This window comes from Brassica napus, chromosome A3 (assembly GCF_020379485.1).
Source record: "Brassica napus cultivar Da-Ae chromosome A3, Da-Ae, whole genome shotgun sequence".
Classification (NCBI taxonomy): Eukaryota; Viridiplantae; Streptophyta; class Magnoliopsida; order Brassicales; family Brassicaceae; genus Brassica; species Brassica napus.
In genome coordinates this window covers 7,216,051-7,241,157 of record NC_063436.1, presented here as the reverse complement: position 1 = coordinate 7,241,157, position 25,107 = coordinate 7,216,051, and the positions used below count along the sequence as shown (strand labels likewise).

The window sequence follows — 25,107 nt, the reverse complement described above, 5'->3', positions numbered from 1 at the left end:
ATTTAAATATTCAGTTATAAAATGATATGAATGATCATAGAACTGTATGATTATAAATTCTCATTTAATAAATGACTATATAAAATATACTATTCTTAGAAAAATAGGTTGAACTATCTTAACTTACATTATATTTTTTATTAAACTAACTATCGAATTGATAAATAATCTATCAAATTTGTTTTTGCACTTTCATTAATTAGAAACTACGAAATTACCTAATATGATTAACGTATATATGAAAATTAATTATTATGAATAATAAATATTTGATAACAATTTTGGTATCTTAGTTTTTTTTTAATTTTATATTATTGAAAGATATTAAAAAATCACATTAAATATATAATAAAAAATTTATATTTTTTCTTATATGTTATATTTTGAATTTTTCAAAACGTTTATATATTATTAGAAATTTGAATATTCCCACTCTGAAAATTTTTTGATCAATAGATTTTTTTTTTGTTATAATAAGTTACAAATGATCATAAAATATAACGCATATGAATTTTTATTTAATAAATATTCAAACTAAATAATATATATATATATATATATAAATACTAATGATCTAAAGCAACAAGATTGGCTGATCAATTTAGTCGTCCAGTTGAAATCTTTCAAAAGTATGTGAAAGACTAAAGTCAAAGTAAATATGGTTTTAGAATAGTAATTATATTTTACTAACCGAAATACCGAAAAAAACCGAACCGAACCGAAACCAACCCGATATTCGGATTGAACACCCCTAATCCAAATGAAGCCAAACTATTGTTTCATTCTCCAAAATATAATAAAAAGAATAACTTAATCCCGCGCAAGGCGTGGGTCTTATCCTAGTTATGAACTTATAATCAACGTTACTAATAAACAATCATTTTACCAAAACTTTATAACCAACTATCTAAAATCACAACAGAGAGTTCCTCTAATCATCTATTGACCCCTCGTAACAATGAACTGAAGATTATATAGTATTACTACTAATCACGTGAAATCATCTATTATTATATAACATGTGATGTGACACACAGCACAAACGTCTAAAAACAAATGCCATATTAAAAAGAACTTAGAAAAAATATATATATATATATACACACATATATAAAACAAATAGCTTGGAAAATTGCTAAAGCAAATTCTGGAGAAAAGAAATGGCATTTGACCCAAAAAAAAAGAAGAAGGGTACAATGGCAGAGAGAATAGGGTCATGAGAATCTAACTCCCAAACTTAGCAATGCTTAGGTACCTTCCTTAATTACTTCTCTTTACACTCTTTCTCTCCTTTTATCTCTACACCCCCCAAATTTTAATTGCACATTTTTTAGTAAACCCCTCCTTGTTCGCTCATAATAGAGTCGTTTTGTTTTTAACTTCCCTTTCTCAAACACCACTACTCCCTCTCCTTTTTTGAGAGAACCCAAATCATAGGAAACCAAAACACACTTATAATCCGTTTGATTGATCTTATATTGGTTTCCATTTTTATTTCTGATTTTGTAAACCCACCAAGTTTTTTTCATGAGATGGATGAGTCGTAACTGATCTCTGCTTCTTCACAAGTTGGGTGTTTAATCATGGGATCCCAGACACCATCATCATCATCATCAATACCATCATCAGAAAAATCGAGAGCTAAATTCAGTCTCTTTTATATATTCCTACTCTGCGTTGTCCTCTATGTGTTGGCCACTTCCATACCCCCTTCTTCACTTTCTTCTCCATGTAAGCCCTCTTTCTTTTTCCGGTTAACATAAGATATATTTATTTGTCTTGAATATCATATAAATCAAACATAAATATCTTCTAATATTTGGTTCGTACGTAGCATTGAATCAGTACCTTACAATCTATATATGTTATGTTTGTTCTAAAATGCAGATATTAGGAACTCTAATTCTGGGAAATTAGGGCACTTCTATGCACAGGTTCGTAAGCTTTTTTACCCTTTACTTTCTTGCAGTCCTCCAACATTAAAAATATTATTTTTAATGATAGGTCAAAAATTAGCTTAAGTGGTCAAATACTGTGTTTATATATATCTAAGCATAACCAACCACATAAAGTCCACAAAGCTTAGCAAAATCCTCTCTTGATTCAAGTATCTTTGAAGGATAAGACTGACGTTGATTCATCATCATTAAAGACATTTTAAATAAGCTTATAATGTGGGGATCTCTAAAAGGACTTCACAAACAAAAGAAGAGAGGGGGGGGCGTGTGACTAAAATACGCATGAACAGTCAGCGATTGTGACGGCATGTTGAGATGGACTGAGCAGCAGAGATGCCATGTACTCCTGAAAAGAATCTCAGCCGTTCGATTCGCTTCAGCACACGAGGACAAGTACAGTAATCGACTTTGGTCCGTTCACCACATATGGGTCCCTGCCTTGCGTTTGTCTGTGTTTCGATCTCGAGCGAGTATTAAATTGGTAATATTATCAGTTCACTCACCCCACGGCGCACGTTAACGTATGATAAGCCTCTTGGAACTTCTCAATCTCTCCACCTTTTTTGGTAATGTGCGTAGCGTTTTTTTGGAGCGCTAATCACGGTTCTTGTCTCACAGCCCCAGCCCTATCTTCGAAAAAATTTCTTAGCTAAAGTGCGCATTTAAGCAAGCACACGCGCATTTGAGCTCAATAGTGTACATTTTTGCTAAAATGCGTACTTGAGTAACACAGTTCACTCTCTGTCTTGTAATAATGATAGCAACTGAAATTTATTATTTTCTAAAATATATATTTCATCGTAATAGTTTGGTTGACAGGAAAAACAAATACAACATATTCTTAATGGTAACTGTATAATTCAGGAGGAGGAAGGCAAGAGTACACTTGTGATAAAGAAGATGAGGATCGGTGACTGGACCAAAGAGGCGGAGCTACGGAGGATTTTAAAGGGATTGGGGTCATCTCCGCCACGGTGCACCTCCAAGTGTGGAAGATGCACGCCGTGCAAGCCTGTGCACGTCCCGGTATCTTCGGGCACTCCTGTCACCGCTGAATACTACCCTGAAGCTTGGAGATGCAAATGCGGCAACAAGTTGTACATGCCATGATCTTTTATAAACGAATATATACTCATATATATATATACACGTTATATATATGATTTTATATGCAGGTTGATGATCATATGTAATGTCTCTACTCAAATATTTATTATATCTTAAACATGCTTCGAGGACAAACCCAACGTGAAGCTTTAATGATTGATTGATGTTGATGATGCTCGTTTATAGGTCCGTATCTACGATGTTTGTTTTGGTAGCATGCACTCCCTCAGTTTCATTAAGTCAGACATTTTAAAACAAAAATTGTTCCACAAATATAGATTTTTTGTATTTTCTATAAAAAAATTATAATATTCAAGAAAATTAATTGACTTTATTCAATTACTATTGGTTAAAAATTATTAAAAATTATAAAAAAGAATATATTTATTATATTGATTTAATGTGTTTTTTTAATATGTATAAAAATATTAAAAAGTTTGTTTTTGTGAAACGGATGGAGTATTCTTAATATTTTGTACTCCCTCCGTTTCTAAATATAAGATATTATAAGTAGAACACACGTATTAATAAAGTTACTTTTTACATTGCAACTATAATTAAATCTATAAATTAAAAATTATTCAACCAATTATAAAATAGATTATAAAATATGATTGACTACGTAATTTTTAGTAAAGTTAAAATTTATTTAGAAATATGAGAATTTCTTATATATTGGAACATCAATATTTTGAAAAATATCTTACATTTAGGAACGGATGAAGTATATATTTATAATATGTACATTAATTAGTACATACATGTATATTTAGGGGTGAGCGTTCGGATACCCGTTCAAATTCGGGTATTTTTAGTCCGGTTTTGATTATTTCGGGTCAGGTTCAGATATTGAGATTTTGAAATAAAAAAAAAAAAAATTTTCATTTTGGGTTTATTCTATTTAAAAAATACGATTTCACTTAACTGATTTTTATTTTATTTTTTAATAGATTTAATATTTGATAGATTTAGAGATAACATTTCAAAAATAAATAAACATTAATTTGTCTATTGTTTTGAAATTTTGAATGTAACTTTTGTTAATACACGAAACAAAAAACTTGACAAGTATTTTAATTGAGTAACAAATCATTTTTTCCGTAATTATATATATTATATGATCTTAAAGTATGTGTAACATCAATATAAATATTTGAAATAAAATGAGAGATGTAAATAAGAAATATAAGAGTAAGTATACATATGTTTGGTTATTTTCGGATATCCATTCGGTTCGGATATTATCCGTTCAGGTTCGGATATCCAATCTCTCTTAAATCAATACCCATTCAGGTATTTTGCTATTTCGGTTTGGATTTCGGTTTGGATTTTGGATCAGGTTCGGGTATCGGATAAAATGTCCACTCCTACTCCTATGTATACTGGTGGAGTTGTGTTAAAAATAATTAATGAGCATTACTTGCTATGAATTATTGTCTTGTTCGTAAGATGACTAAAACCTATATTATTGTTCTCTTCAATGTATGGGCTTCCTAATGTCACATAGGTTTAGGCTCATAGTATATTGTCTAATATAATAAGCAAAAAGCCCAATAACCTTGTGTCCCTTAGCACATATATAAACCGATATCATGCATCCTAGTAAACTTGTATAAACAATCTATTCCCATAAGTCCTTACATTTTGTAATCATGTCAACTTATTATTTTATTTTTTGCTTGAATGTTAATATCATATAAAATGAACAAAAGAACTTACAAAGAGTTCTAGCCAAATGTTTCCGAGGCAGAAAAATAAAACAAGGAAAACACTACACACATCTAAGAAGGTAATTTAAAAGACATGGCCAATCAGCTTAACCGCAGCCACGGAGATAGGAGCACAGAGAAGTCCTTCATGTGCCGACTGCCAAGAATGATCTTCCAAGAGACTTGAAAACCGAGGTTGCCGGGATGAAGATATGGTTGTGCTTATCACTCGGGTAATGATATTCAAAAAAAGAATATCATGTCAACTTATCACTCGGATAATTTATCCATATATAGTGACAGTGATATAATATTCAAAAAATAATATGCTTAAGGCAACTCCAATAGTGAGTTTAGGATATGTTTCTAACAAATTAAAAAAATAAAAAAGCAAAAGAGTACGTTTGAAGAGTTTGATGCATAAACACTTTAGAGCATGATTAATCCGGACTCTTAATTTGAAGTTTTTAACTATGGTGTCATTTATTTTTTTATTTTTTGTATACTTAGAACATGATTAACCCGGACTCCGAGAGCATGATTAACCTGGATTCTTAATTTGAGATTCTTAACTCATGATTTAACATTTTTTTTTTACAATTTTAGGCTAAAAACTGGCTCTTATATCTTTTATTTAAGAAACGATTTTTACTTTTTCTTAGTTAAAAGTTAAGAAACGATTCTTAGTCGAAGCTAAGAACTCCATCCTAAAAATCCAGATTAATCATAGTCTTATATCTCTTATTTAAAAGACGGTTCTTAATTTTTCTTAGTTAAAAGAATCGCAACAGTTTTTAACCGAAGCTAAGAACCTTATTCTAAACACCCGGATTAATCATGGTTTTAGGCTCTTACCTTTTGAAATTTTCATTACAATGTCATTTTTAATGAATAACCTTTTGTACAATATAGAAAAATTAAATTATTATAAAAAATTAATAGTTTATCATTAAGACTTGGATGTGGTAACTCCACCATTGAAGGTGCTCTAAGCAGCTAAGGTAAGGTATGAGGTATCCAAACCCACGAACTACTTAGACAACATGTTTTATACGGATATAGTTTATCTTCAAACAAAGCCATAAAATATTTTTCAAGCATTTCAAAGCGTGGTAATAACTGAGTGATTCTTTTTCTTTTCCTGTTTAAATGTAGGAAGATTTTAATGTAAAACTTTAATAAAATGTGAAAATAATACTTCGCATGTTCTATCTTATTCTAATAAAAAAATGTATGTTTTCTTGGTCCGTCGAAAACAATAATACATACATGTAGACGATAATCATAAAAATAATTAGTCTAATTGCTTAAATAATAGAGAAATAATTTAGTCTCTAATCAGATTATATAATAGAGAAATAATTAGTCTCAGCGCCTCAGGTGAGATTAAATAATAATAGATTTTTTTTTGGAAACGGGATATATGGAGGAAGCTGCCGGCCCATATCCTGAACCGTCCAGCTGGAAGCCGGCGTCAACTTATTCCACCGTTCAGATATTGCCACGTGCAATCGTTTCCTATTGTAATAACACCTGACACCATCCCATGCAACTTTTTTTTGTTTAAAATTAATTCATTCAACAAGTCACATGTTTATTTTGGCAATTCGTGTAAAGTTCGTGCGGCCGAATTCCCAAAAATCCCAATAAAAATCACATGAGATGAGGCACGCATATACAAAACACTCATTTATTGATCTACTATTTTTACCATATTGTACAAGCTTCTAAATAGTTCCAGAGGTTATGAGGTATTGTTAGGTGAAAAAATCACGCGTAATGCAAATAAAAAGAAGTAGAAACCATCGACAACATAATAATTGAGGGATGACAAAGACCACGTAATAATTTGTGTAACTGGTGCAAATTTATTAGTTTTTATATCAGAATAAGAACGAAAATCACCAATTTTAAAATTTTATAGTAAGATGTAAATAATTAAATACATACATCGAGATAAAAATTACGCAGCTGGATGGAATACTCCATAATCTGGTCTCGTAATCTACGACTACGAGAATGGGATGAGACATCGGACCATTTCTTTTTCTTTTTTTTTTGAAACATCGGACCATTTCTATTTTACTTGTCTTGAAGACATGATTTTAGCTTCAGTTAAACTCCTGTTTTAGGCATCATCTATATCTGCTTTTACCCTTTATTCTATTGAGAACTTATCCTTTTTTTTCTTAATTAATTATTTTAAGACAAATAACGAATATTCACGCGCTTCACCATATGCATTTCCTCCTCTTAAATACCTAATCAAACCCTTTTAAAATTCTTATTCCCAGTTACATACAAAGCAAACAAACAAAAAAAAAGACAAGTTAGCATACGTGTTCACAAGCTTATTCAAACCAATCATCTCTCAGTCGACTTCTAGCTTCTAAACCTATGCCGGAGATCCCGATTCTCTCCGACAGCAGCAACACCAATGCCTTGTTCGGAAAATACGAGCTGGGGAAGCTTCTCGGCTGCGGCGCATTCGCCAAGGTCTTCCATGCACGTGACCTCCGCACGGGCCAAAGCGTCGCCATCAAGATCCTCAACAAGAAGAAACTCCTACTCACAAACCCAGCCCTAGCCAACAACATCAAACGCGAGATCTCCATCATGCGACGTCTATCTCACCCCAACATCGTCAGGCTCCACGAGGTCATGGCCACGAAGACAAAGATCTTCTTCGCGATGGAGTTCGTCAAAGGAGGAGAGCTCTTCAACAGAATCTCCAAACACGGACGCCTCAGCGAAGATCTCAGCCGTCGTTACTTCCAGCAGCTGATCTCCGCCGTCGGTTACTGCCACGCGCGGGGAGTCTACCATCGCGACCTCAAACCGGAGAATCTTTTAATCGACGAGAACGGGAGCCTCAAGGTATCCGACTTCGGTCTCAGCGCGTTGACGGATCAGATCCGACCCGACGGTTTGTTACACACCTTGTGCGGCACGCCTGCTTACGTGGCGCCAGAGATTCTCTCCAAGAAGGGGTACGATGGCGCGAAGGTCGACGTGTGGTCATGCGGTGTCGTTTTGTTCGTTCTAGCCGCGGGTTATTTACCGTTTAACGATCCGAATATGATGAGCATGTACAAGAAGATTTATAAAGGAGAGTATCGTTGCCCTAAGTGGATGTCTCAAGATCTGAAACGGTTCATCTCTCGTCTTCTCGATATTAATCCTGAGACGAGGATCACTGTTGATGAGATTGTGAAGGATCCTTGGTTCGTTAAAGGAGGTTTTAAACCGGTCAGGTTACACGATGAGATTGATCTGAAAGAAGGAGGAGGAGGAGAGGTGGAGGAGGGGGTGAAGAGTTTAAACGCGTTTGATCTCATTTCTTTCTCGTCGGGATTAGATCTCTCCGGTTTGTTTGCCGGTTGCAGCGAATCTGAGAGGTTTTTGTCGGAGAAGTCGCCGGAGAAGTTGGCGGAGGAGGTGGAGGAGTTCGCGAAGGAGGAGAAGCTGAAGGTGAAGAAGGAAGAATATGGGTTTGACATGGAAGGGCAAAACGGGAACTTCATGATTGAGATAAATATTTCGCGGCTGAACGATTTGCTCGCGGTGGTGGAGGCAAGGCGGAGAGGTGGCGACGCTGATTGCTATACGGAGATTTGGAATAACAAGCTCAGGCTTAAGCTAACTAGTGTTTGCGATCAAACGCCAATCGCAACTATTTGAAATGATGTGCCTTCAAATCAAACGCCTAATCGCTGTGGTTGAATCGGCTGGATTGATTTGCGTTTACTACATTTTTAGAATTATCACCCAGAAAAAAAAATTATAAACATATTACATATCTATTATTTACTGTACCAAATTGTAGGTATCTATTTTGTGCTTTTTTGATAATAAAAAAATGTATCACTACTCACTATCTAAGTACTAAATTGCATTTGTATATAATTTTACTCTTTGTATAATATGGAAAATGGTTGATTGGTTTATCCAACTTTGCACTTGCCGGTTTTAGAATTCGGTTTATCCTATTTTGGGCTTCTTTGATTCAATAATATATTTTCTACTATGTAGTATATGAAATGATTGAATGGAAGTTCCACATCAAGTGATGAAAAAGGATAAAAGGGTTATTGTACAGTTCCTTACAAAGCTTAAAAATTAAGACAATGCAGCTTTTTATTACTATTGAGATAAGAAGCTATTATTGTCCACTTAATTACATGTTTCAAACTCAAAAAGAGTGAAGGATAAAGGAATCATTTTCATTATTAAAGCAAATCATCATAAGCACCAGTCTTTTCTCATGCATTCATCTCATCATTGTTTTGGTTTGATTCTTTCTTAAATAACAATATTATTTGATTTTCCGTATGATCATGTCCCAAGCTCAAACAACAGCTCATGCCAACCATTTGGTTTCAGACAAAAGGAGGGGGGGAGGGGGATGAAAGTGGGAACTTAGGTTGTTGGTATAAGTTAGGAGACTAATTTGTCTAATTTGAATTTGAGTTTCGGTCTAATTTGTTTATATGATATATTAGGACATTTCCAATAGGACAAAAAAATTATATATATTTCACACTAAAATAGATATATATATATATTGTTTTTACTCAATATATTTGGAGTAAAAAAACAACATTACTTTATAATAAGCACATTACTTTACTCTAAATATAGAGTAAAAAACAACATTACTCTATATTTTATTTTATTATAGAGTAACTCTATTATAAAGTGAACTATTAGAGCAAATTCACTCTACAATATAGTCAGGACAATTCTCCTAGATAGATTATTTTCAAGTTTTGATCACAAAAATAGACCACAAAGAGGAAAATGACCAAAATGTTTCATTTAATAGGTAAAAGGATCTTAATACCCTAGATATATAAAAAATAAAAAATATTTTTTTTATAGTTTTAGCTTACATGTTTCCAAATTCTAACTTTTTTATATTTTTTTTTCAATTTTTTTTTAATTTTCTTTTTGTAATTCGAAATTACTTTTTGAAGCTATTTTTAAAATTTTTATTTTTATTTTCAATTTTTTAATATTTATTTTTTATTTTATAAAATTTTAAATCTCAATCCCAAATCCTCACCCCTTAACTCTAAATCCTAAGATTTAGATTAGTTAACCTTAGTGGTGTAAGGGTATATTTACCTCTTTAATAAAATATTTTTATCATTTTGATTTTTAGAATCTATTTTTGTGACATAAACTTTTTTAGTGATATCCTAGAGTATTTCTCATATAGTTATTCTATTTTAATGTGAATTATAGAGAAATTTTTTATGTACTATCAGAGATGGTCTTAGAGCACCATTAACCCTAGCACTCCATTTGGAATGCTTATTATTATTATTATTATTTTAATTTTTTCTCTGATTAAAAAAAAAACGAACTAATCGTGGGCCGCCACGTGTCAGTGGGGCCCGCGAATAGTGCAAGCAACAGGTGCTTGTGATGCCTAATTAAGTACTCCTCTTTCTTCTTCTTCTTCTTTTTTTTCTTTTTTTTTCTAATTTAAAAAATTTTAAGCAACCCCTAAGTACCCTTGGTTAATGGTGCTCTTAGAGCATCTCCAAAAAAGAACTCTATTTTGAAGTTTCCAAAACTCTATATTTGAAGTTTCAACGTGTTCTTCTCCAAAAGTAAAACTTCAAACCTAACTTCAAAATTATTTATATTTTACACTATGGTCCTTATATTTGTCATAGTTGATGTAAATTCATAAAACTTCTATAAATAACTAGTACATATATATAAATATTAGAGAAATGTTAACTAAAAAAATCTTACACTAAAATATAAAATTATAAATAAAAGTACATAATTAAATATTAAACTGCAAGCAAATATTACATTATTCCATAAAATTATTTCCATAATGCTCTCATATATGATCAACTAGTGCATTTCGAAGTAAGAAATGATTCTCTTTATTTTTTATTTGTAGATTACGAGCCCAAAATTGTTGAAATCGGATATCCTCATAATATGGCTGCTGATAGTTTGATATCATCAAACGAAAAAATCCTTGATCTTTTAAACGAAAGTACAACAAGCAGGGAAAAAGGTCATGAGATGATTGAATTACGACTCCAAAATGAAGCAAAAAAGTTAGCTTTTAAAGAAGTAAAAGAGGAAAATAAAATATTGCTAAAAAACTTAGCTTCTATCAATGATGTTAATATTCGTGAATACATTCGATCTGAACAAGAAAGAATCATACGAAAAATGCGTCAAGAGCAACAACAACAATCATCTTTGGTTACACAAATTTGTTTGGACAATATTTTGGAGATTTTGGAGGTTCCGGAGCAAATTTGGCATACTATTAGTGTTGTTATAATATTTAAATTTGAGTAATAATTATGTCTTCATGTGTCTTTTTAATAAGTTTGTATTATGGTTTTTTGTAATATTCTTGTTGTTTAATTCTAGTTTTAAAATATTATAAATCTTGTTTTAAATTTTTTTATTTAATTTCATGTGTAAAAATTAAATTTCTAAAATAAATTTAAAATATTTATGAGATATAAAAGTTTTAAGGATTAAAAAAATAAACAAAAAAATATTTAAGAATTATAAATATGATGTATAATTGTAAGGACCAAAATGCAAATAAAAGATGAAACTTCAAATTTGAAGTTTTGAAAAGTGAAACTCTATATTTGGAGTTTCAATCTTCAAAACTTCAAATTTGAAGTTTTGAAATTCCTTTTTGGAGAGCAAAAAACTCTATATTTGGAGTTATAGAGTTTCTTTTGGAGATGCTCTTAGTAGCTTAGTAGCGGACGATTTGATTATGTCCTAATATTAATTAGAAGGCATTCTCACGCAGTGTGATACCTATTTGGTGAATCCACACTGTAACACTAATTGCCAAATTTGAGAGACAAATTCTATAACTTTATAAACTGAGATAAAAAAAAAATTTGATAAAAAAAAAAAATTTGATAAAAAAAATTTGATAAAAAATAAACTGAGATAATGGACCTTGACTGAATAGGCCCACTACCGTCCTTCCGGATAACGGGATTTTAGAACTGTATCGTCTCGTCAACGGTCGAATTGACGCTGAGAGGAGAGATGAGAGAGAAAAGGGGCAGAAGAAGAGATCCAAATCAGAAAACCCTAGATCCCGTCGGTGAGGATGATGAGTCGCGTGTAGTCACCGGAAAAGATGGAAAAGGGTTCTTCGCCTGCTACATCTTGACCTCCCTTAGCCCTCGTCACAAGGGTCACACCTATATCGGGTACTCCTTCTACTTTCTCTTCCCTATGATCTGTCCTTCTTTCCAAATCCTCGAAACAGAGGATCATGTTCTGTTATGAAGTTACCGATCTGAAATGAACTGATGCTTGTCTGATCAAATTGGCTACTCCCTCTTGGTCAAATCTGAATTTAGACTTCAAGATGTTGGTTTACTGCTGAAATTGGTTCAGTAACGGTTTGGTATTACAGGTTCACGGTTAACCCAAAGCGGAGAATAAGGCAGCACAATGGAGAGATAAGGAGTGGTGCATATAGAACAAAGAAGAAACGTCCTTGGGAAATGGTCCTCTGTATCTTTGGTTTCCCTACCAACGTCTCTGCCCTTCAGGTTCCCTTTGATCTTCGACACCGCCAAGCTTCAGTCTTTAAAATAATAATCACCAATTCCTGGCTAAAGCTCCTTGCTTTCTTGACTCGTGTTGCAGTTTGAGTGGGCTTGGCAGCATCCCAGAGAATCTCGTGCGGTGAGAGAAGCTGCTGCTGCTTTTAAGTCCTTCTCTGGACTTGCACGCAAGATCAAGCTTGCTTACACAATGCTAACTCTTCCAGCTTGGAATAGGTAAAGAAAGATAAAGCTTCTTGTTGTTGTTTATGCTGCTGTATCCGTACCGACATAACTTATATATCTCTCTCTCTCTGTGTCTTGGTGACCAGCTTGAACCTGACAGTCAACTATTTCTCATCAAAGTATGCACATCACGGCGGTGGTTCTCCAAGTTTGCCTCCTCACATGAAAGTCCAAGTTTGTGCTATGGGTGATCTTCCATGTTTCACTAAAGGAGACAACAATTCTCAGCCCGAAGATGAAGAGAGTACTGATAGTAATGAAGAAGAGGATGATTATAGCAGCAACCAAATCCAGCCTAGGAATCCAACTACAATCTCATTGGATGACTTTTATCCGGGTAAAAAAGATCTTCATGGTCGACATTTTGAGAAAGCGAAAGAACCCGAAGCTGTACTTGATGACAGATTAGCAAATTTCACTGGTTTTGGGTTATTAGATGAGAGTGATGAAGATGAAGATGAAGTATCAGGTAGCACTGAAGCTGTGGAGAAAGAACACAGAGTAGCAACTTTCAACGGTTTTAGCTTTGAAAAGATTGATGATGATGAAGTATCATACATCAATATGGGGAAAGATTGTTGGAGAAGAAGCAACCTTATCACATCAACCACTGAAGTTGAAGTGATAGATCTGATGACTCCCTCACCCAGCTGCAGAGTTGGATCCTCTATGAAGAGGCCAAGAGTTTCTGAGTTTATAGATTTGACAAGGTCTCCTAGTTTCATAGAGTTGTAAAATAATAATACTACACAAAGTTGTAATATTAGATGTTTTTTTTAAACAGTAGTAGCATCAAAAGGTTTCGACTAAAGGAAAAAAATTATACAAAGGTATCACAGTACCATTATTTCTCACTGTCACGTAACATACAAAAAGAGTCTAATCACTGGCTCAAATGGTTTAAACGGGCTAATCTACAAAAATCGTGTTATTTCGAAAGAGAGAATGTGTGCCGTTTGCTTGAGCCATAAACGGCGCGTAGTGCAATAATATTGAATATTCCTTTTTTTTTTATTAATCATCACCGAACCAATTAACCGGTGGAAGAAGAATGAACACGCCGATGTCGATGCTGACGTCGCGTGGGCGCGTGCTACCTTTTTCGGAGAAGGAGAGAACGGAAGAAGAGACCGGAACACTGGAATCGAGCCTCCTGCAGCTTATCGAAGACAACCGTCGATCGTCGTTACAGCTCCGGGAAAAGACGGAGAGATCGAGGAAGGAGGCGATCAGGCACGCGGCGAGAACGGCGGATCTGCTCGTGAAGGCGGTGAACGGAGGAGTGGAGGAGTGTTTCGTCAACGAGAAGCGGATCGAGGCGGAGATAAGATCGCTTGCGGTTACGGTGGCGCGGTTCGGCAAACAGACGGATCAGTGGCTTGCTGCAACTCACGCCGTTAATAGCGCCGTCAAGGTTTTTTTTATCTCCCGTTTATGTCTTTTGATTGTTTGTTTGTGTGTTCACGGTGGATCTGTGTGTGTTTTGGTAGGAGATTGGAGATTTTGAGAATTGGATGAAGACGATGGAGTTTGATTGCAAGAAAATAACTGCTGCGATTCGTAACATTCACGAAGATCACTAAGGTTCTGTCTGAGAGTAGTGGCAATGCAAGATCGTGAACAGTTTTTTCCTGTCTGAATGCTGTTTCTTAAAACAAGTTGTCTCAAAATTCAAAAATGTACAGAGATCATGTTGTCATTTGCCTCCTTGAGCTCTTTTTTTGTTCAGTCAGTCTCCTTGTATTTGTTTTATGTATTCTTGCTTTCACTTTCTCTGCTTGCTGTTGAGGCAAACCTAAACTCGTTTGAGAAGAGCATTTGTCACTTGCCCATCTCCTAAAGAAGAGCATTTGAGATTTGGCATGCGGAGATTTCGATGGAAAGACGTCCATAAGGGGGTAAAGTTGAGTGGTGTGGTCAAGTTCTCAAATATTCAAGCAGTTTTTATCGACTGGTAACTCCGGATTCAAGAGAAACTATAAGGACATCTAGTTGATGTGCAGATAGCCACAAAGATTCTTGCGGGCGGTTATGGTGTGCTAATGTTTGTGGTCGTATCCAAAATGAAAAGGAAGCTGGTACAAGTCTAGTCCTGTTGTGTTTGTTACAGTAGATCAGGAAAAATTTGATCTCGCACTGATCGATTAAAAAAAGCCACATAAGTCATTGCTTTAGCTCAACACTTCATTTGAGAAATATTTGCCCGAATCAATTCTTTTGGTCCTATGCAGGTGATCAGAGTTACATGGTTCCATGTATATTTCAAAATGTTCTGTCTAGTGAAGATATTTTAATATAAGTTTCTGCCTGATGAATCCATTTGATGGGAAGGGATATAGCAGCTCTGAAGCATCTAATGCTTTTGTCAATAAGTCGTTTTTTACGCTTTTGCTCTCGGAAATATTGTGTCCAATACTCACATTTTGCAATAATTAATAGAAAATAAAAGTCAATAGATATTATACAATATAAAAATAATTAATACAGAATAAAAGTCAATAGAATAAGTAGTAAATAATAACAAATATAACAAAATGATATTATGCAATATATGCTCTGTAAAACTTTGTAATTATCTTAAAAAAAACAAATGATTTCTGTAATTTCATTTTTAAAAAACAAATCCAGTAGCCATAAGAACCCATTTGAAAAAAACACAAACCAAATAAGAATCCTTTTTTTTCTAAAAAAAAAATCCATTTAACAAGTTTTAAAACCCTAGTCCTCTTTAGTAAAATAATAAGGAAAATAGAGTTTTGTAAATCAGATCTGAGCCAAAAACTAGGGTTTTTGGCATTTTCGCACTGATATTGGTGCCGATAGTTGATCCATGAGTACACCACTTCCCGAAGACGTTATCATTGACATCTTAGCGCGTGTACCAAGATGCAACTATCCAAGACTCTCCCTCGTTTCCAAGCACTTCGGATCACTTATTGCATCGCCTAAGCTCTACGCTGTACGATCATTGTTAAGATGCACGGAACACTGCCTCTATGTTGTCCTCCACAACAGAGAAACTGGCGGAGATCATCGTTGGTATATTCTCCGACAAAAAACCAAAGACAATCCCCGCTTGGTCCTTATCCCTTCGCTTCCCGTTGCGCAACTCGATGCAAGCTATGTCGCAATGGGCTCGAAGATATACGTGTTTGATAAGAGTAAGACTAAAGATGACAGTGTGACTACGAATGTGTTGAGCATCGACTGTAGATCTCACACGGTTCAACATCTCCCGAGCATTGATGTGCACGTGTATACTACACTCGCTGACATCATCAATGGGAAAATCTACGTACTTGGGTATCAGTATCGTAATACTAACTCGAAGAAGGTGATGGTGGTGTTGAATACAGAAACACAAACGTGGGAGCCTGTGATGACACTGCCAGAGACGATGGCGTATTACACGTGGCCTTCTAGCTGTGTGATGATGGATGGTAAGATGTATTTGAGGTGTTCTAATAAAACCTTTCTTTATGACCCAAAGGAAAATAGATGGGAAACGGACGAGAAGCTGGATTTCTGGATCAATCCGTGCGTCGTTGCTGATGTTATGTACTGCTATTATTATGATGGGAACGTGTTAATAATGTATGATCCAAAGCAAAGGCGCTGGGGAAAGGTGAGAGGTCTGGAAGAATTTTTGGCTGAGACGAAATCATGCTCAACATTTTCATGGACGGGCATAGTGGGTTACGGTGGAAAGCTAGCTTTGTTTTTTCCTAAAGGAGTGACAAGAGAGATCTGGTGTGCGGAGATTTCACTGGAAAGACAAGAAGGAGAAGGGACTTGGGGTAAAGTTGAGTGGTGTCATCAGGTTATGGTTGCTGGAAATTTTGACGTTAACAAATGTGTTGCTGTTATGGTTTGATTCATCAACTCTCATGCTTGGATATTTTATTAGTCAAAAATGCTACATTTGGTTCTTTGTTTGAGTTTTTGTTTTGAATATTCGTTTTATGTAATTGATTCAGGAGATTTTTTTTTATTATTCTTGTTTTATGGTTTCTGAAATCTTATTTCATTGCTATCCTGGAGAAAGTATTTAGTAATTTTGACTCTTGCTGTTTAGTAGTAGGATCAGGCTAACTGAGGAAAAATCTACTTGGCAAGGTGTGTTAATGTTTGTGATAGTATCCAAAATGAGCAAGACGGTCCAATGCTTAAAGGAAGCAGGAAGCTGGTTATTTGTTAAAGGTCAATCTCTAGGACTACTGTATCTGATAAAGTAGATCAGACAAAACCAAGTGTTAGATAACTGAAAGAAAAAAAAGTAAAAATATAACAAGGATGACAAGTTAGTTTAGAGGTCATGAGCATTTTTACATAAGTCTTTTTCTAGGAAGAGACCCTTGCGAAGAGTGGTCGGCTTAGACTCGTTCTTCGTACAAGTCCATGTCGTGTAACAAAGATGCCACACCACGGAATAGTTCTTGAATATTGAAAGCATTAATTGGAGACCTTTGCTGAGTTTGATGATCTCGTGAGTATCCCTCGTATGAGTAACTAGCTTGCCCTCCTTGTTGTTGAGAATGACATGGGGATATCCCAATTAGCACATGTCAAGATTTGGTTATAATCACAAGAATTGTGGTGAAAATACGATTTTAATGTTTGAAAAGTTCACAAGAATCGTTTTGCCTTTGGCTCCATCTAAAGTGCTGTTCTGGAGAGTGCTTTGAAAATTCCAAAGGAAAGAGATATATTTCAGAAGTGGAGAAGTTATACAGAATGGTGATTTTTCAAGAAATCAGTAGAGTTTTGGATTCTAAGAAATCTCCATGGAAAGAGTGGTTACAGCAATTTAGAGAGGCACACTATATATAACACGTTTTGGAACCTCTAAACATTTTGCATATACGAGAAAGTGATCTTTCTTTCTTTTCTAAATATAAACTAATTCTAGTAAACTGTTATGAAACAAGTAAAACTAAGTGGTCAGTCAAGTGTGTTGATACTTAAAACGCCACACAGCCTTGCTAGCGATTAGGACTGGAGGCATCCGTTAGGATTCGGATAGGGTATTTTTGATTTTCGGATTTACAATCCTAGATCATATTTCAGTATGGGTTAGGGAAGGACGTTAGCATATTCATTCGAGTTCAGTTTGAATTTATTAGTGTTTCAGTTTTTTGGTGTTAAAGATCTCAGTCCAATTCAGATGTTTATAAATTTTGGTTCGGATTTGATTTAGATTTTTGCGGGTTTGGCTTGGATTCGGCGTTTAAATTATTTTTAAAATTTTGAATTCACATATATTTTAAGATTTTTGAAATCTAAAAATAAAATAATATATTACATATAAATTTGAATGCTATATGCCAAAATAACACAACCTAACATATAAATTGATTTGATTTGAATATTTGAATAGATGATCAAAAGATATTTTAAATATATTTATGTTACATAGTATTGTTTATCTATTTTAGACATTTATTTTTGATTATTTGTAAATATTTTCAAATATTGGAAACAACTTCAAAATATTATATATATTTTTGGATATTTTTATATAATAAATCTAAGAATTATTAATATATTGAAACAGCCTTAAAACTATTTTTAAAGACACAAACCAATAAGACATGCAGTATTATCATTTCTTTTATTTTCTTTTTTAAGCCTATTTAACAGATTATATACTTTAGGAAATTAGAGTTTTGGAAATTAGATTTGAGCCAAAAAAAACTAGGGTTTTTGTGATTTACGCTCTGGTGTTGGACGATATTTGATTCCATGACTACACAACTTCCAGAAGACGTTATCATTGACATCTTAGCTCGTGTACCAAGATGTAACTATCCAAGACTTTCCCTCGTTTGCAAGCACTTCCGATCACTTATTGCATCGCCTATGCTCTTCGCTGTACGATCATTGTTGGGATGCGCGGAACTCTGTCTCTATGTTCTCCTTCACAACAGAGAAACCGGCGGAGATGAAAGTTGGTCTATTCTCCGCCAGAAAACCAAAGACAATTCCCGTTTGGTCCTTATCCCTTCGCTTCCTGTTGCGCAAAGCTATGCTGCAGTGGGCTCGAAGATATACATCTTTGATAGCACTAAAGATGACAGTGTGACTACAAATGTGTTAAGCTTCGACTGTAGATCTCACACGGTGCAACCTCTCCCGAGCATTGACGTAAACGTGTATACTACAGTCGCTGACACCATCAATGGGAAAATCTACGTACTTGGATATCATAATACTAACTCGGAGAAGCCGATGGTGGTGTTGAATACAGAAACACAAACGTGGGAGCCTGTGATGACAATACCAGAGACGGTGCATTACATGTGGCCTCCTAGTTTTGTGATGATGGCTGGTAAGATGTATACGATAGGTGGAAGCTATGTTTATGACCCAAAGGAAAGTAGATGGGAAACGGACGAAAAGCTGAAATTCTGGGAGAAAGGGTGCGTCCTTGATGATGTGTTCTACTGCTATGATTTTTGTGTGAACTCTTTAAGAACGTATGATCCAAAGCAAAGGCTCTGGGGAGCGGTGAAAGGTGTGGAACAACTGTTGGCTGAGATGAAATCATGCTCACCAGCTTCATGGACTAAGATAGTGGGTTACGGTCGAAAGCTAGCTTTGTTTTTTTCTAAAGAAGAAATGACAAGAGAGAGATGGGGTGTGGATATTTCACTGGAAAAACAAGAGATATGGTGTGCGGAGATTTCACTGGAAAGACAAGAAGGAGAAGGGATTTGGGGTAAAGTTGAGTGGTGTGATCAGGTTATGGTTGCTGGAAATTTTATCGGTAGCAAATGTATTGCTGTTATGGTTTGATTCATGAACTCTTCTGTTTGGATATTATATCAGTTTAAAATGCTACATTTGGTTCTCTTTGTTCTGTTTTTGTTTTGAATATTTGTTTTATGTAACTGATTTAGGAGAATTTTTATTATTCTTTTGTTTATGGTTTCTAAAATCTTATTTGATTGCTACCCTGAAGAAAGATATTTAGAAAATTTGAGTTTTTCTGTATAGTAGTAGGATCAGTCTAACTGAGGAAACATCTACTTTGGTAAGGTGTGTTAATGTTTGTGATGGTATCCAAAATGAGCAAGACGGTCCAGTGCTTAAGGACGCTTGTTAACTTGTTCAAGGTCAATCTCTAGAACTATTGTATGTATCAGACAAAACAGAATATTAGATAACTGAAAGAAAAAAGAAAGTAGAAGTTATATAACAAGGATGATAAGTTAGTTTAGAGGTCATAAGCATTTTTACATCATAGCCTTTCTCTTTGAAGAGATCCATGCGAAGAGTGGCCAGTGGCGGAGCCACATGTAACAAGACGGGGACCACTGAACCCAACAATATTTGAAAATTTCGTGTAATTTATTAAAGCCTAAGCTATATGCACTCATTCTAAATATTGTAGGTTAGTATTCATGCCCCCAACAAAACTATTTTCTGCCTCCGCCACTGAGAGTGGCCGGTTTTTTCGTACAACTCCATGTCGTGTAGCAAAGATGCTAGCACAGAATAGTTCTTGAATATCGAAAGCATTTGGAGACCTTTGCTGAGTTTGATGATTTCGTGAGTATCCCTCTGGCTTGCCCTCATTGTTGTTGAGAATGATATGGAAATATCCCAGTTAGACACATGTCAAAGCTTTGGTGGTAATCACAAGAAATGTGGTCAAAATGTGATTCTAATGTTTGAAAAGTTCACAAAAATCGTTTTGCCTTTGGCTCCATTTGAAGTACTGTGTTTGGAGAGTGCCTAGATTGCCTTGAAAATTCCAGAGGAAAGAGATATATTTCAGAAGTGGAGAAGTTATAAAGAATGGTGAATGTTTCAAGAAGTGAGTAGAGTTTTTGATTCTAAGAAATTTCCATAGAAATAGTGGTTAGAGCAATTTAGAGAGGCACACTATATATAATACGGTTTTTAGAATCTCTAAACATTTTACAAATACTAAAGAGTGTAAATACCAATTCTAACAAGGGAGTAAAAGTAAGTGGTCTGTCAAAAGTGTGTGATGATACTTAAAACGTCACACAGCAGCCTTGCTAGCAAAAAACATGGCAGTTTCTGTGAACACCATGTCGCTTTACACTATTTATATAAAACGTCGCGTTGCTTAACTCTTCTCAAACAGCAAGCAGTTAAAATAAGAAAATCGCCGGAGCTTGTTATCTGCGCTCCAGTTCTAGAAAGACGCCACAGGTTCCCTTCACACATGGCAGCAGTCTCGTTTCTACGATACTCAGTTCCTTCGCGGGTCTTCTGGTACCCGACCCGGCTCATCCGGGTCACACCCACTTTCGCGCGATTCTCTTCCTCCGCCGCCTCTACTCCCTCCGACCACTCCCTCCCCGATAAATGGGAATCTTATCGAAAGAAGAAAGTGGTCATCCGAATTGGCTACGTGGGCACCGATTACAGAGGCCTACAGATTCAAAGAGACGACCCTTCTCTCAAAAGTAAGTTTCCCATTATAAAGTTTCAACCTTTATCTCTCAAACTCAGCTTAAACCCTCAGTTCTTGTACTAGTTCCGACAAAACATCAAACATGTTTGATTAAAAGACCTTGTAATGTTAGCTATTGAAGGTGAACTTGAGGTTGCTATATACAAGGCTGGTGGAATTCTAGAGAGTAACTATGGCGATCTTCACAAGATTGGTTGGGCTAGAAGTAGCCGAACCGATAAAGGAGTAAGCTTTCTTCTCCCTCTGTTTTGGATGATTATCTTCTAATCGGATAGATTCACTTATGTGTGTGTGTGTGTAGGTTCATTCTCTGGCAACAACAATATCATTGAAGATGGAGATACCTGAGACTGCGTGGAAGGATGATCCTCACGGCACTGCTCTTGCTAAATGCATTAGCAAACATCTTCCTGACAACATCAGAGTCTTCAGCGTTTTGCCCTCGCAAAGGTGAGTGGCAATGTATGATCGTAAAGAGTTGGAGAAAGATAATATTGAAAAGCTTTTGCATCTTTGGTAGGAGATTTGATCCACGAAGGGAGTGTACGCTTCGGATGTATTCTTACCTCCTTCCTGTTGATGTTATTGGGGTCAAGAATAGCTTTTCTTCAGATGAGATTGACCATCACCTTTCAGATTTCAACGAGATTTTGAAACAGTTTGAGGTGAAGAGAGCTATGCCATTGCTTCTTTTAGTTTCAGAAACTTTCTTCTTACAGTTTTTGCTTCTTGTAGGGTGACTATCCTTTCCATAACTATACGCAACGGTCAAAGTACAGAAGGAAAGCACAACATAAGATCACACAAAGAAACGGACGCCCTCCAAAGAAACCAAAATCAATCCAAGCATCAGAGTCTAATGAAGAAGAAAAAGTTGAAGTTGTAGAAGTTGAAGAAGAAGAAGCAGGTGGTGAAGAATCTAATGAAGATGTTGCTGATTCTCAGGCCTACATTCGTGCAAAATGGCTGCATGAGCCAGATGAAACGGATAAGCTGAGTGCAGCTCATTTCAGAAAAGTGTTTAGATGCAGTTGCGGAAACCTGGAGAGTTCACTAGGATTCGGCTTTGTTGAGATCTCCATATGGGGAGAATCATTCATGTTACATCAGATCCGGAAGATGATTGGAACAGCTGTGGCGGTGAAGAGAGAGCTGCTTCCAAGAGACATCATAAGACTATCTCTCAACAAGTTCACAAGAATCGTTTTGCCTCTTGCTCCATCTGAAGTACTGATCCTCAGAGGAAACAGCTTCGAAGTGCCTAAATCGCCTGCGAATTTCCGGAGGAGGCCGGAGATAAAAGCAATGGGGGAATCAGAAGAAGTGGAGAGAGAAGTGGAGGAGTTTTACAGAGGGGTGATGGTTCCACAGGTGAGTAGATTCTTGGATTCGGAGGAAGCTCCGTGGAAAGAGTGGCTTGAGCATTTGGAGAGGAACGATGGTATGATTGATGAGCAGTTGGAAGATGTGAGAAGAGGTTGGGAGGAGTGGAAAGCAAAGCCAAGGGTTATGACGAGGATGACAGAAGGTGATAAAGAGTTTGGTTCTGTTTCAGTACCTGTTCATCAAGCTATGCATTAGTCACATTTATATTTTAGACCAAAGTTATGTTGATGATTATTGTTTGATTCACATTGGCTCCCACTGTTTCAACACAAATTAATGTTAAACTGTTTTTTTCGTTCTCTTGAGGTTGTTGTATCTGCACCCTTAGTTCGAACTTTGCGTGGGAGTCGAGTCTATTTTCTGGTAGTTGAAGCTCTGGCAGAAGGAGACCATGAACAAATAATGTTCAAGTTTTGTTTTTATTAGCATTTGTATTTGGTAAGATCTGATGCTACATATAATGAAATTGCTAAGAAAATTATGTAGTAATTATATTTTATGTATTTTTATTTATTATGATTTTCTGTATTGTATTTTGTTATTTTATAGGTTAATAATGTTGAAGTTTTCGTTTTGTTGATTTTAACAAAAAAAAAAAATTGGTTTCTAAGAGAAGAGTTTTTCATTGTTTCTGTTCTATCATGTCCTAGTCCGAGCAATAAAAGTTTGGATTTGGGTAAGCATTTTAAAACCATCTGAAATATTAAAATATTTTTAGTATAATAGTGATGGTTTATAAATGGTAACAAGTTTTTGTGAAAAAATGAGAAACAAGTTACACCCTCCATATTTTAAGGCTTTAAGCTTTGATTAACTTGAAAATATCATCATTAAACTTAAAGGGTGGTCATCAGATTTTACAGAATTCTCTATATTTCATATTCCAAGATCGATGAATGTCCGTGCCGACACCCTCACTAAAGGTGGAAGATCACGCGTATTTGGATTTCCTTTTATCAACTGCTTTGCACCGAATTAGCTAGTTCAAGCTGGTCAAGGGACTGTTTTAAAGTTTCTATTTGATGTCAAAAAAAGAAAACTTAAAGGGTCTTGTTTCAAATATTAAAAATGATTTCGTATCATTTGTCACAAAATGTGGCTACATATCTGTTGAGTAGCTTTGGTGTATAATTAATCAAGGTTGTGTATCTAAATAAAGTAAGGACCACGCAACACAAATAGATGATCTGATGTGTATGCCATGCTTAATTTGGATTTTTTGGAGTTGTCCTAGAATTGGGAGATAGAGACCTATTCCCGTGGCGTCATACTTGACGTTACGCATGCGTCAGATTAGTCTTGTTTGTATCATTAAACTATAAATATCAATATCAATGTCACAATCAATTAAGTAGGGAAGGAAGCAATGAGTAAATGTTGATGATGATGACATGACCGTGCACATGAAGACGCGTAATCTTCCTTATTAGCTTAATTTGCTTTGCCATGTTTCTCTCAATCATACTCGTTTTGAAACTACTTTTTGACGAGGCAGCAAATCTTCATTATAAATTGTCTTGAAACTACTTTTTGACGAGGCAGCAAATCTTCATCTTCAGGAATTTATTGACTTTTCATACGATAAGTTCGAGAACATTCTTTCGAAGTACTTCGTTTCCGTCTTTTACTTTTGATTTTAGAAAATTGCCATCTGTTTTAAAATAAAATGTGGTTCGCCCAGTTGGTCCAGTTTAACTAGGAGATGATTATATTAGAACAACTGTTTTGATTAATTAATTTCTCATTTATGTTTAATATAAAACCAATATATATAATTTCTATGTACTATAGTAAAAAATTAATGGTATTTTAAAACTTATTTAGTAGAAAATTGATTGGTTCGTGTTCATATATTTTAAGTTATGATTTTACAGATTGGAGATTTTAACACGTTCACTCGAGATGAGTTGATAGATACTAGATAGCTAGATAAGTTGTTATCAAACTGAACCATTATTTTGTTGTAAAAAAATTGAACTATTACTAGAAAGGGTTTATTTGCGTAGTAATCAATTTTGAAAGTAAGTGTAGTCGTACAATAATTCATTCATCGGGGTTTTAAATAAATGTAAAATATGGTACCATTTCTACCAACATATAGAAGTGAAATAATTCTTAATAAAAAAAAATCAGATATTTTGCTAATAAAAAATTATATATGACTTCAGCAAATAAGTTAGAATAATTCGCATATTTAACAAAAAAAAATGGTAATAGTAGTACAAATCACCAACCTAAATGCTGCAAAACGAGTATCGTAAAAACACAATAAAAAAAATTATTTTCACGTAAAAATTGTCATACATCAGTAATAGTGAATAAAATGCTTTAATGCATAGAATAAATATAGGTATGAAGCTCAAATCTTAAATTCTGCATAGCCGTAAATCATGCATGTCTTTATCTCGACCATATATTGGTTTAGGTGGCCTTCTCGTGGTTGAATACGTTCCCGTCGTCTCTCTCTCACAAAATGTTTTAAATGACGTCTAGTAATCACAGACGAATAAAAATATATGGACATAGAGTAATCCAAATAATCTGATTTAGGTGAGAGTATATTGATTAGTGTTGGGGTCCCATACAAAAAAAAAATTCACATCAGAATTAAAATCACTTGAATAACAGCCGCATGATCAAGATTCTTGGACACGTTCGAACCAGCGAACATCAACTACGCACCA

The 25,107-nt window shown here is 35.0% G+C and overlaps 7 protein-coding genes across 8 annotated transcripts; all 7 read left to right on the top strand.

Moving 5' to 3' along the window:
* The first annotated feature begins 1,125 nt into the window (after positions 1 to 1,125).
* LOC106443401 (EPIDERMAL PATTERNING FACTOR-like protein 6) lies at positions 1,126 to 3,221 on the top strand. Its single transcript, XM_048774475.1, is given in 5 exon segments — positions 1,126 to 1,731; positions 1,888 to 1,978; positions 2,247 to 2,278; positions 2,281 to 2,405; positions 2,823 to 3,221. Coding segments are annotated over 5 exon segments (642 nt in total). The 5' UTR covers positions 1,126 to 1,583; the 3' UTR covers positions 3,069 to 3,221.
* Positions 3,222 to 7,025: 3,804 nt separating this feature from the next.
* LOC106437593 (CBL-interacting serine/threonine-protein kinase 11) lies at positions 7,026 to 8,721 on the top strand. The gene has a single exon (XM_013878499.3). The coding sequence runs from the start codon at positions 7,172 to 7,174 to the stop codon at positions 8,453 to 8,455; it is 1,284 nt and encodes a 427-aa protein (XP_013733953.1). The 5' UTR covers positions 7,026 to 7,171; the 3' UTR covers positions 8,456 to 8,721.
* A 3,020-nt stretch (positions 8,722 to 11,741) lies between these two features.
* LOC106437594 (structure-specific endonuclease subunit slx1) lies at positions 11,742 to 13,369 on the top strand. Its single transcript, XM_013878501.3, has 4 exons — positions 11,742 to 12,000; positions 12,210 to 12,348; positions 12,446 to 12,579; positions 12,675 to 13,369. The coding sequence occupies exons 1-4, from the start codon at positions 11,834 to 11,836 to the stop codon at positions 13,321 to 13,323; spliced, it is 1,089 nt and encodes a 362-aa protein (XP_013733955.1). The 5' UTR covers positions 11,742 to 11,833; the 3' UTR covers positions 13,324 to 13,369.
* Positions 13,370 to 13,599: 230 nt separating this feature from the next.
* On the top strand, positions 13,600 to 14,412 carry LOC106437595 (biogenesis of lysosome-related organelles complex 1 subunit 1). The gene is made up of 2 exons (XM_013878502.3): positions 13,600 to 14,002; positions 14,079 to 14,412. Exons 1-2 carry the CDS (start codon positions 13,640 to 13,642, stop codon positions 14,169 to 14,171), a joined length of 456 nt encoding a protein of 151 aa, XP_013733956.1. The 5' UTR covers positions 13,600 to 13,639; the 3' UTR covers positions 14,172 to 14,412.
* A 932-nt stretch (positions 14,413 to 15,344) lies between these two features.
* On the top strand, positions 15,345 to 17,072 carry LOC106443402 (F-box/kelch-repeat protein At4g38940-like). Its single transcript, XM_013884970.3, has one exon. It carries the CDS (start codon positions 15,419 to 15,421, stop codon positions 16,460 to 16,462), a length of 1,044 nt encoding a protein of 347 aa, XP_013740424.2. The 5' UTR covers positions 15,345 to 15,418; the 3' UTR covers positions 16,463 to 17,072.
* A 90-nt stretch (positions 17,073 to 17,162) lies between these two features.
* Positions 17,163 to 19,828, top strand: LOC106443403 (F-box/kelch-repeat protein At4g38940-like). Its single transcript, XM_013884971.3, has one exon. The coding sequence runs from the start codon at positions 18,331 to 18,333 to the stop codon at positions 19,381 to 19,383; it is 1,053 nt and encodes a 350-aa protein (XP_013740425.1). The 5' UTR covers positions 17,163 to 18,330; the 3' UTR covers positions 19,384 to 19,828.
* An 890-nt stretch (positions 19,829 to 20,718) lies between these two features.
* On the top strand, positions 20,719 to 22,723 carry LOC106437596 (putative tRNA pseudouridine synthase). Of its 2 annotated transcripts, none has more exons than XM_048774449.1 (5): positions 20,719 to 21,029; positions 21,159 to 21,262; positions 21,339 to 21,487; positions 21,558 to 21,702; positions 21,773 to 22,723. In XM_048774449.1, the coding sequence occupies exons 1-5, from the start codon at positions 20,786 to 20,788 to the stop codon at positions 22,616 to 22,618; spliced, it is 1,488 nt and encodes a 495-aa protein (XP_048630406.1). In that variant the 5' UTR covers positions 20,719 to 20,785; the 3' UTR covers positions 22,619 to 22,723. The 2 variants fall into 2 exon arrangements, with proteins under 2 accessions (XP_048630406.1, XP_013733957.3); XM_013878503.3 differs by having other exon boundaries at positions 20,722 to 21,029; positions 21,150 to 21,262.
* The last annotated feature ends 2,384 nt before the right edge of the window (positions 22,724 to 25,107 follow it).

Excerpts from the sequence above, each read along its gene's own strand:
- LOC106437593 (XM_013878499.3), top strand. The coding sequence starts at position 7,172 with ATGCCGGAGATCCCGATTCTCTCCGACAGCAGCAACACCAATGCCTTG.
- LOC106437594 (XM_013878501.3), top strand. The coding sequence starts at position 11,834 with ATGAGAGAGAAAAGGGGCAGAAGAAGAGATCCAAATCAGAAAACCCTA. Across the intron at positions 12,001-12,209 it reads AAGGGTCACACCTATATCGG|GTTCACGGTTAACCCAAAGC; the intron begins GTACTCCTTCTA and ends TTGGTATTACAG. Across the intron at positions 12,349-12,445 it reads CCAACGTCTCTGCCCTTCAG|TTTGAGTGGGCTTGGCAGCA; the intron begins GTTCCCTTTGAT and ends CTCGTGTTGCAG.
- LOC106437595 (XM_013878502.3), top strand. The coding sequence starts at position 13,640 with ATGAACACGCCGATGTCGATGCTGACGTCGCGTGGGCGCGTGCTACCT. Across the intron at positions 14,003-14,078 it reads CCGTTAATAGCGCCGTCAAG|GAGATTGGAGATTTTGAGAA; the intron begins GTTTTTTTTATC and ends GTGTTTTGGTAG.
- LOC106443402 (XM_013884970.3), top strand. The coding sequence starts at position 15,419 with ATGAGTACACCACTTCCCGAAGACGTTATCATTGACATCTTAGCGCGT.
- LOC106443403 (XM_013884971.3), top strand. The coding sequence starts at position 18,331 with ATGACTACACAACTTCCAGAAGACGTTATCATTGACATCTTAGCTCGT.
- LOC106437596 (XM_013878503.3), top strand. The coding sequence starts at position 20,786 with ATGGCAGCAGTCTCGTTTCTACGATACTCAGTTCCTTCGCGGGTCTTC. Across the intron at positions 21,263-21,338 it reads GTAGCCGAACCGATAAAGGA|GTTCATTCTCTGGCAACAAC; the intron begins GTAAGCTTTCTT and ends GTGTGTGTGTAG. Across the intron at positions 21,703-21,772 it reads AGATTTTGAAACAGTTTGAG|GGTGACTATCCTTTCCATAA; the intron begins GTGAAGAGAGCT and ends TGCTTCTTGTAG.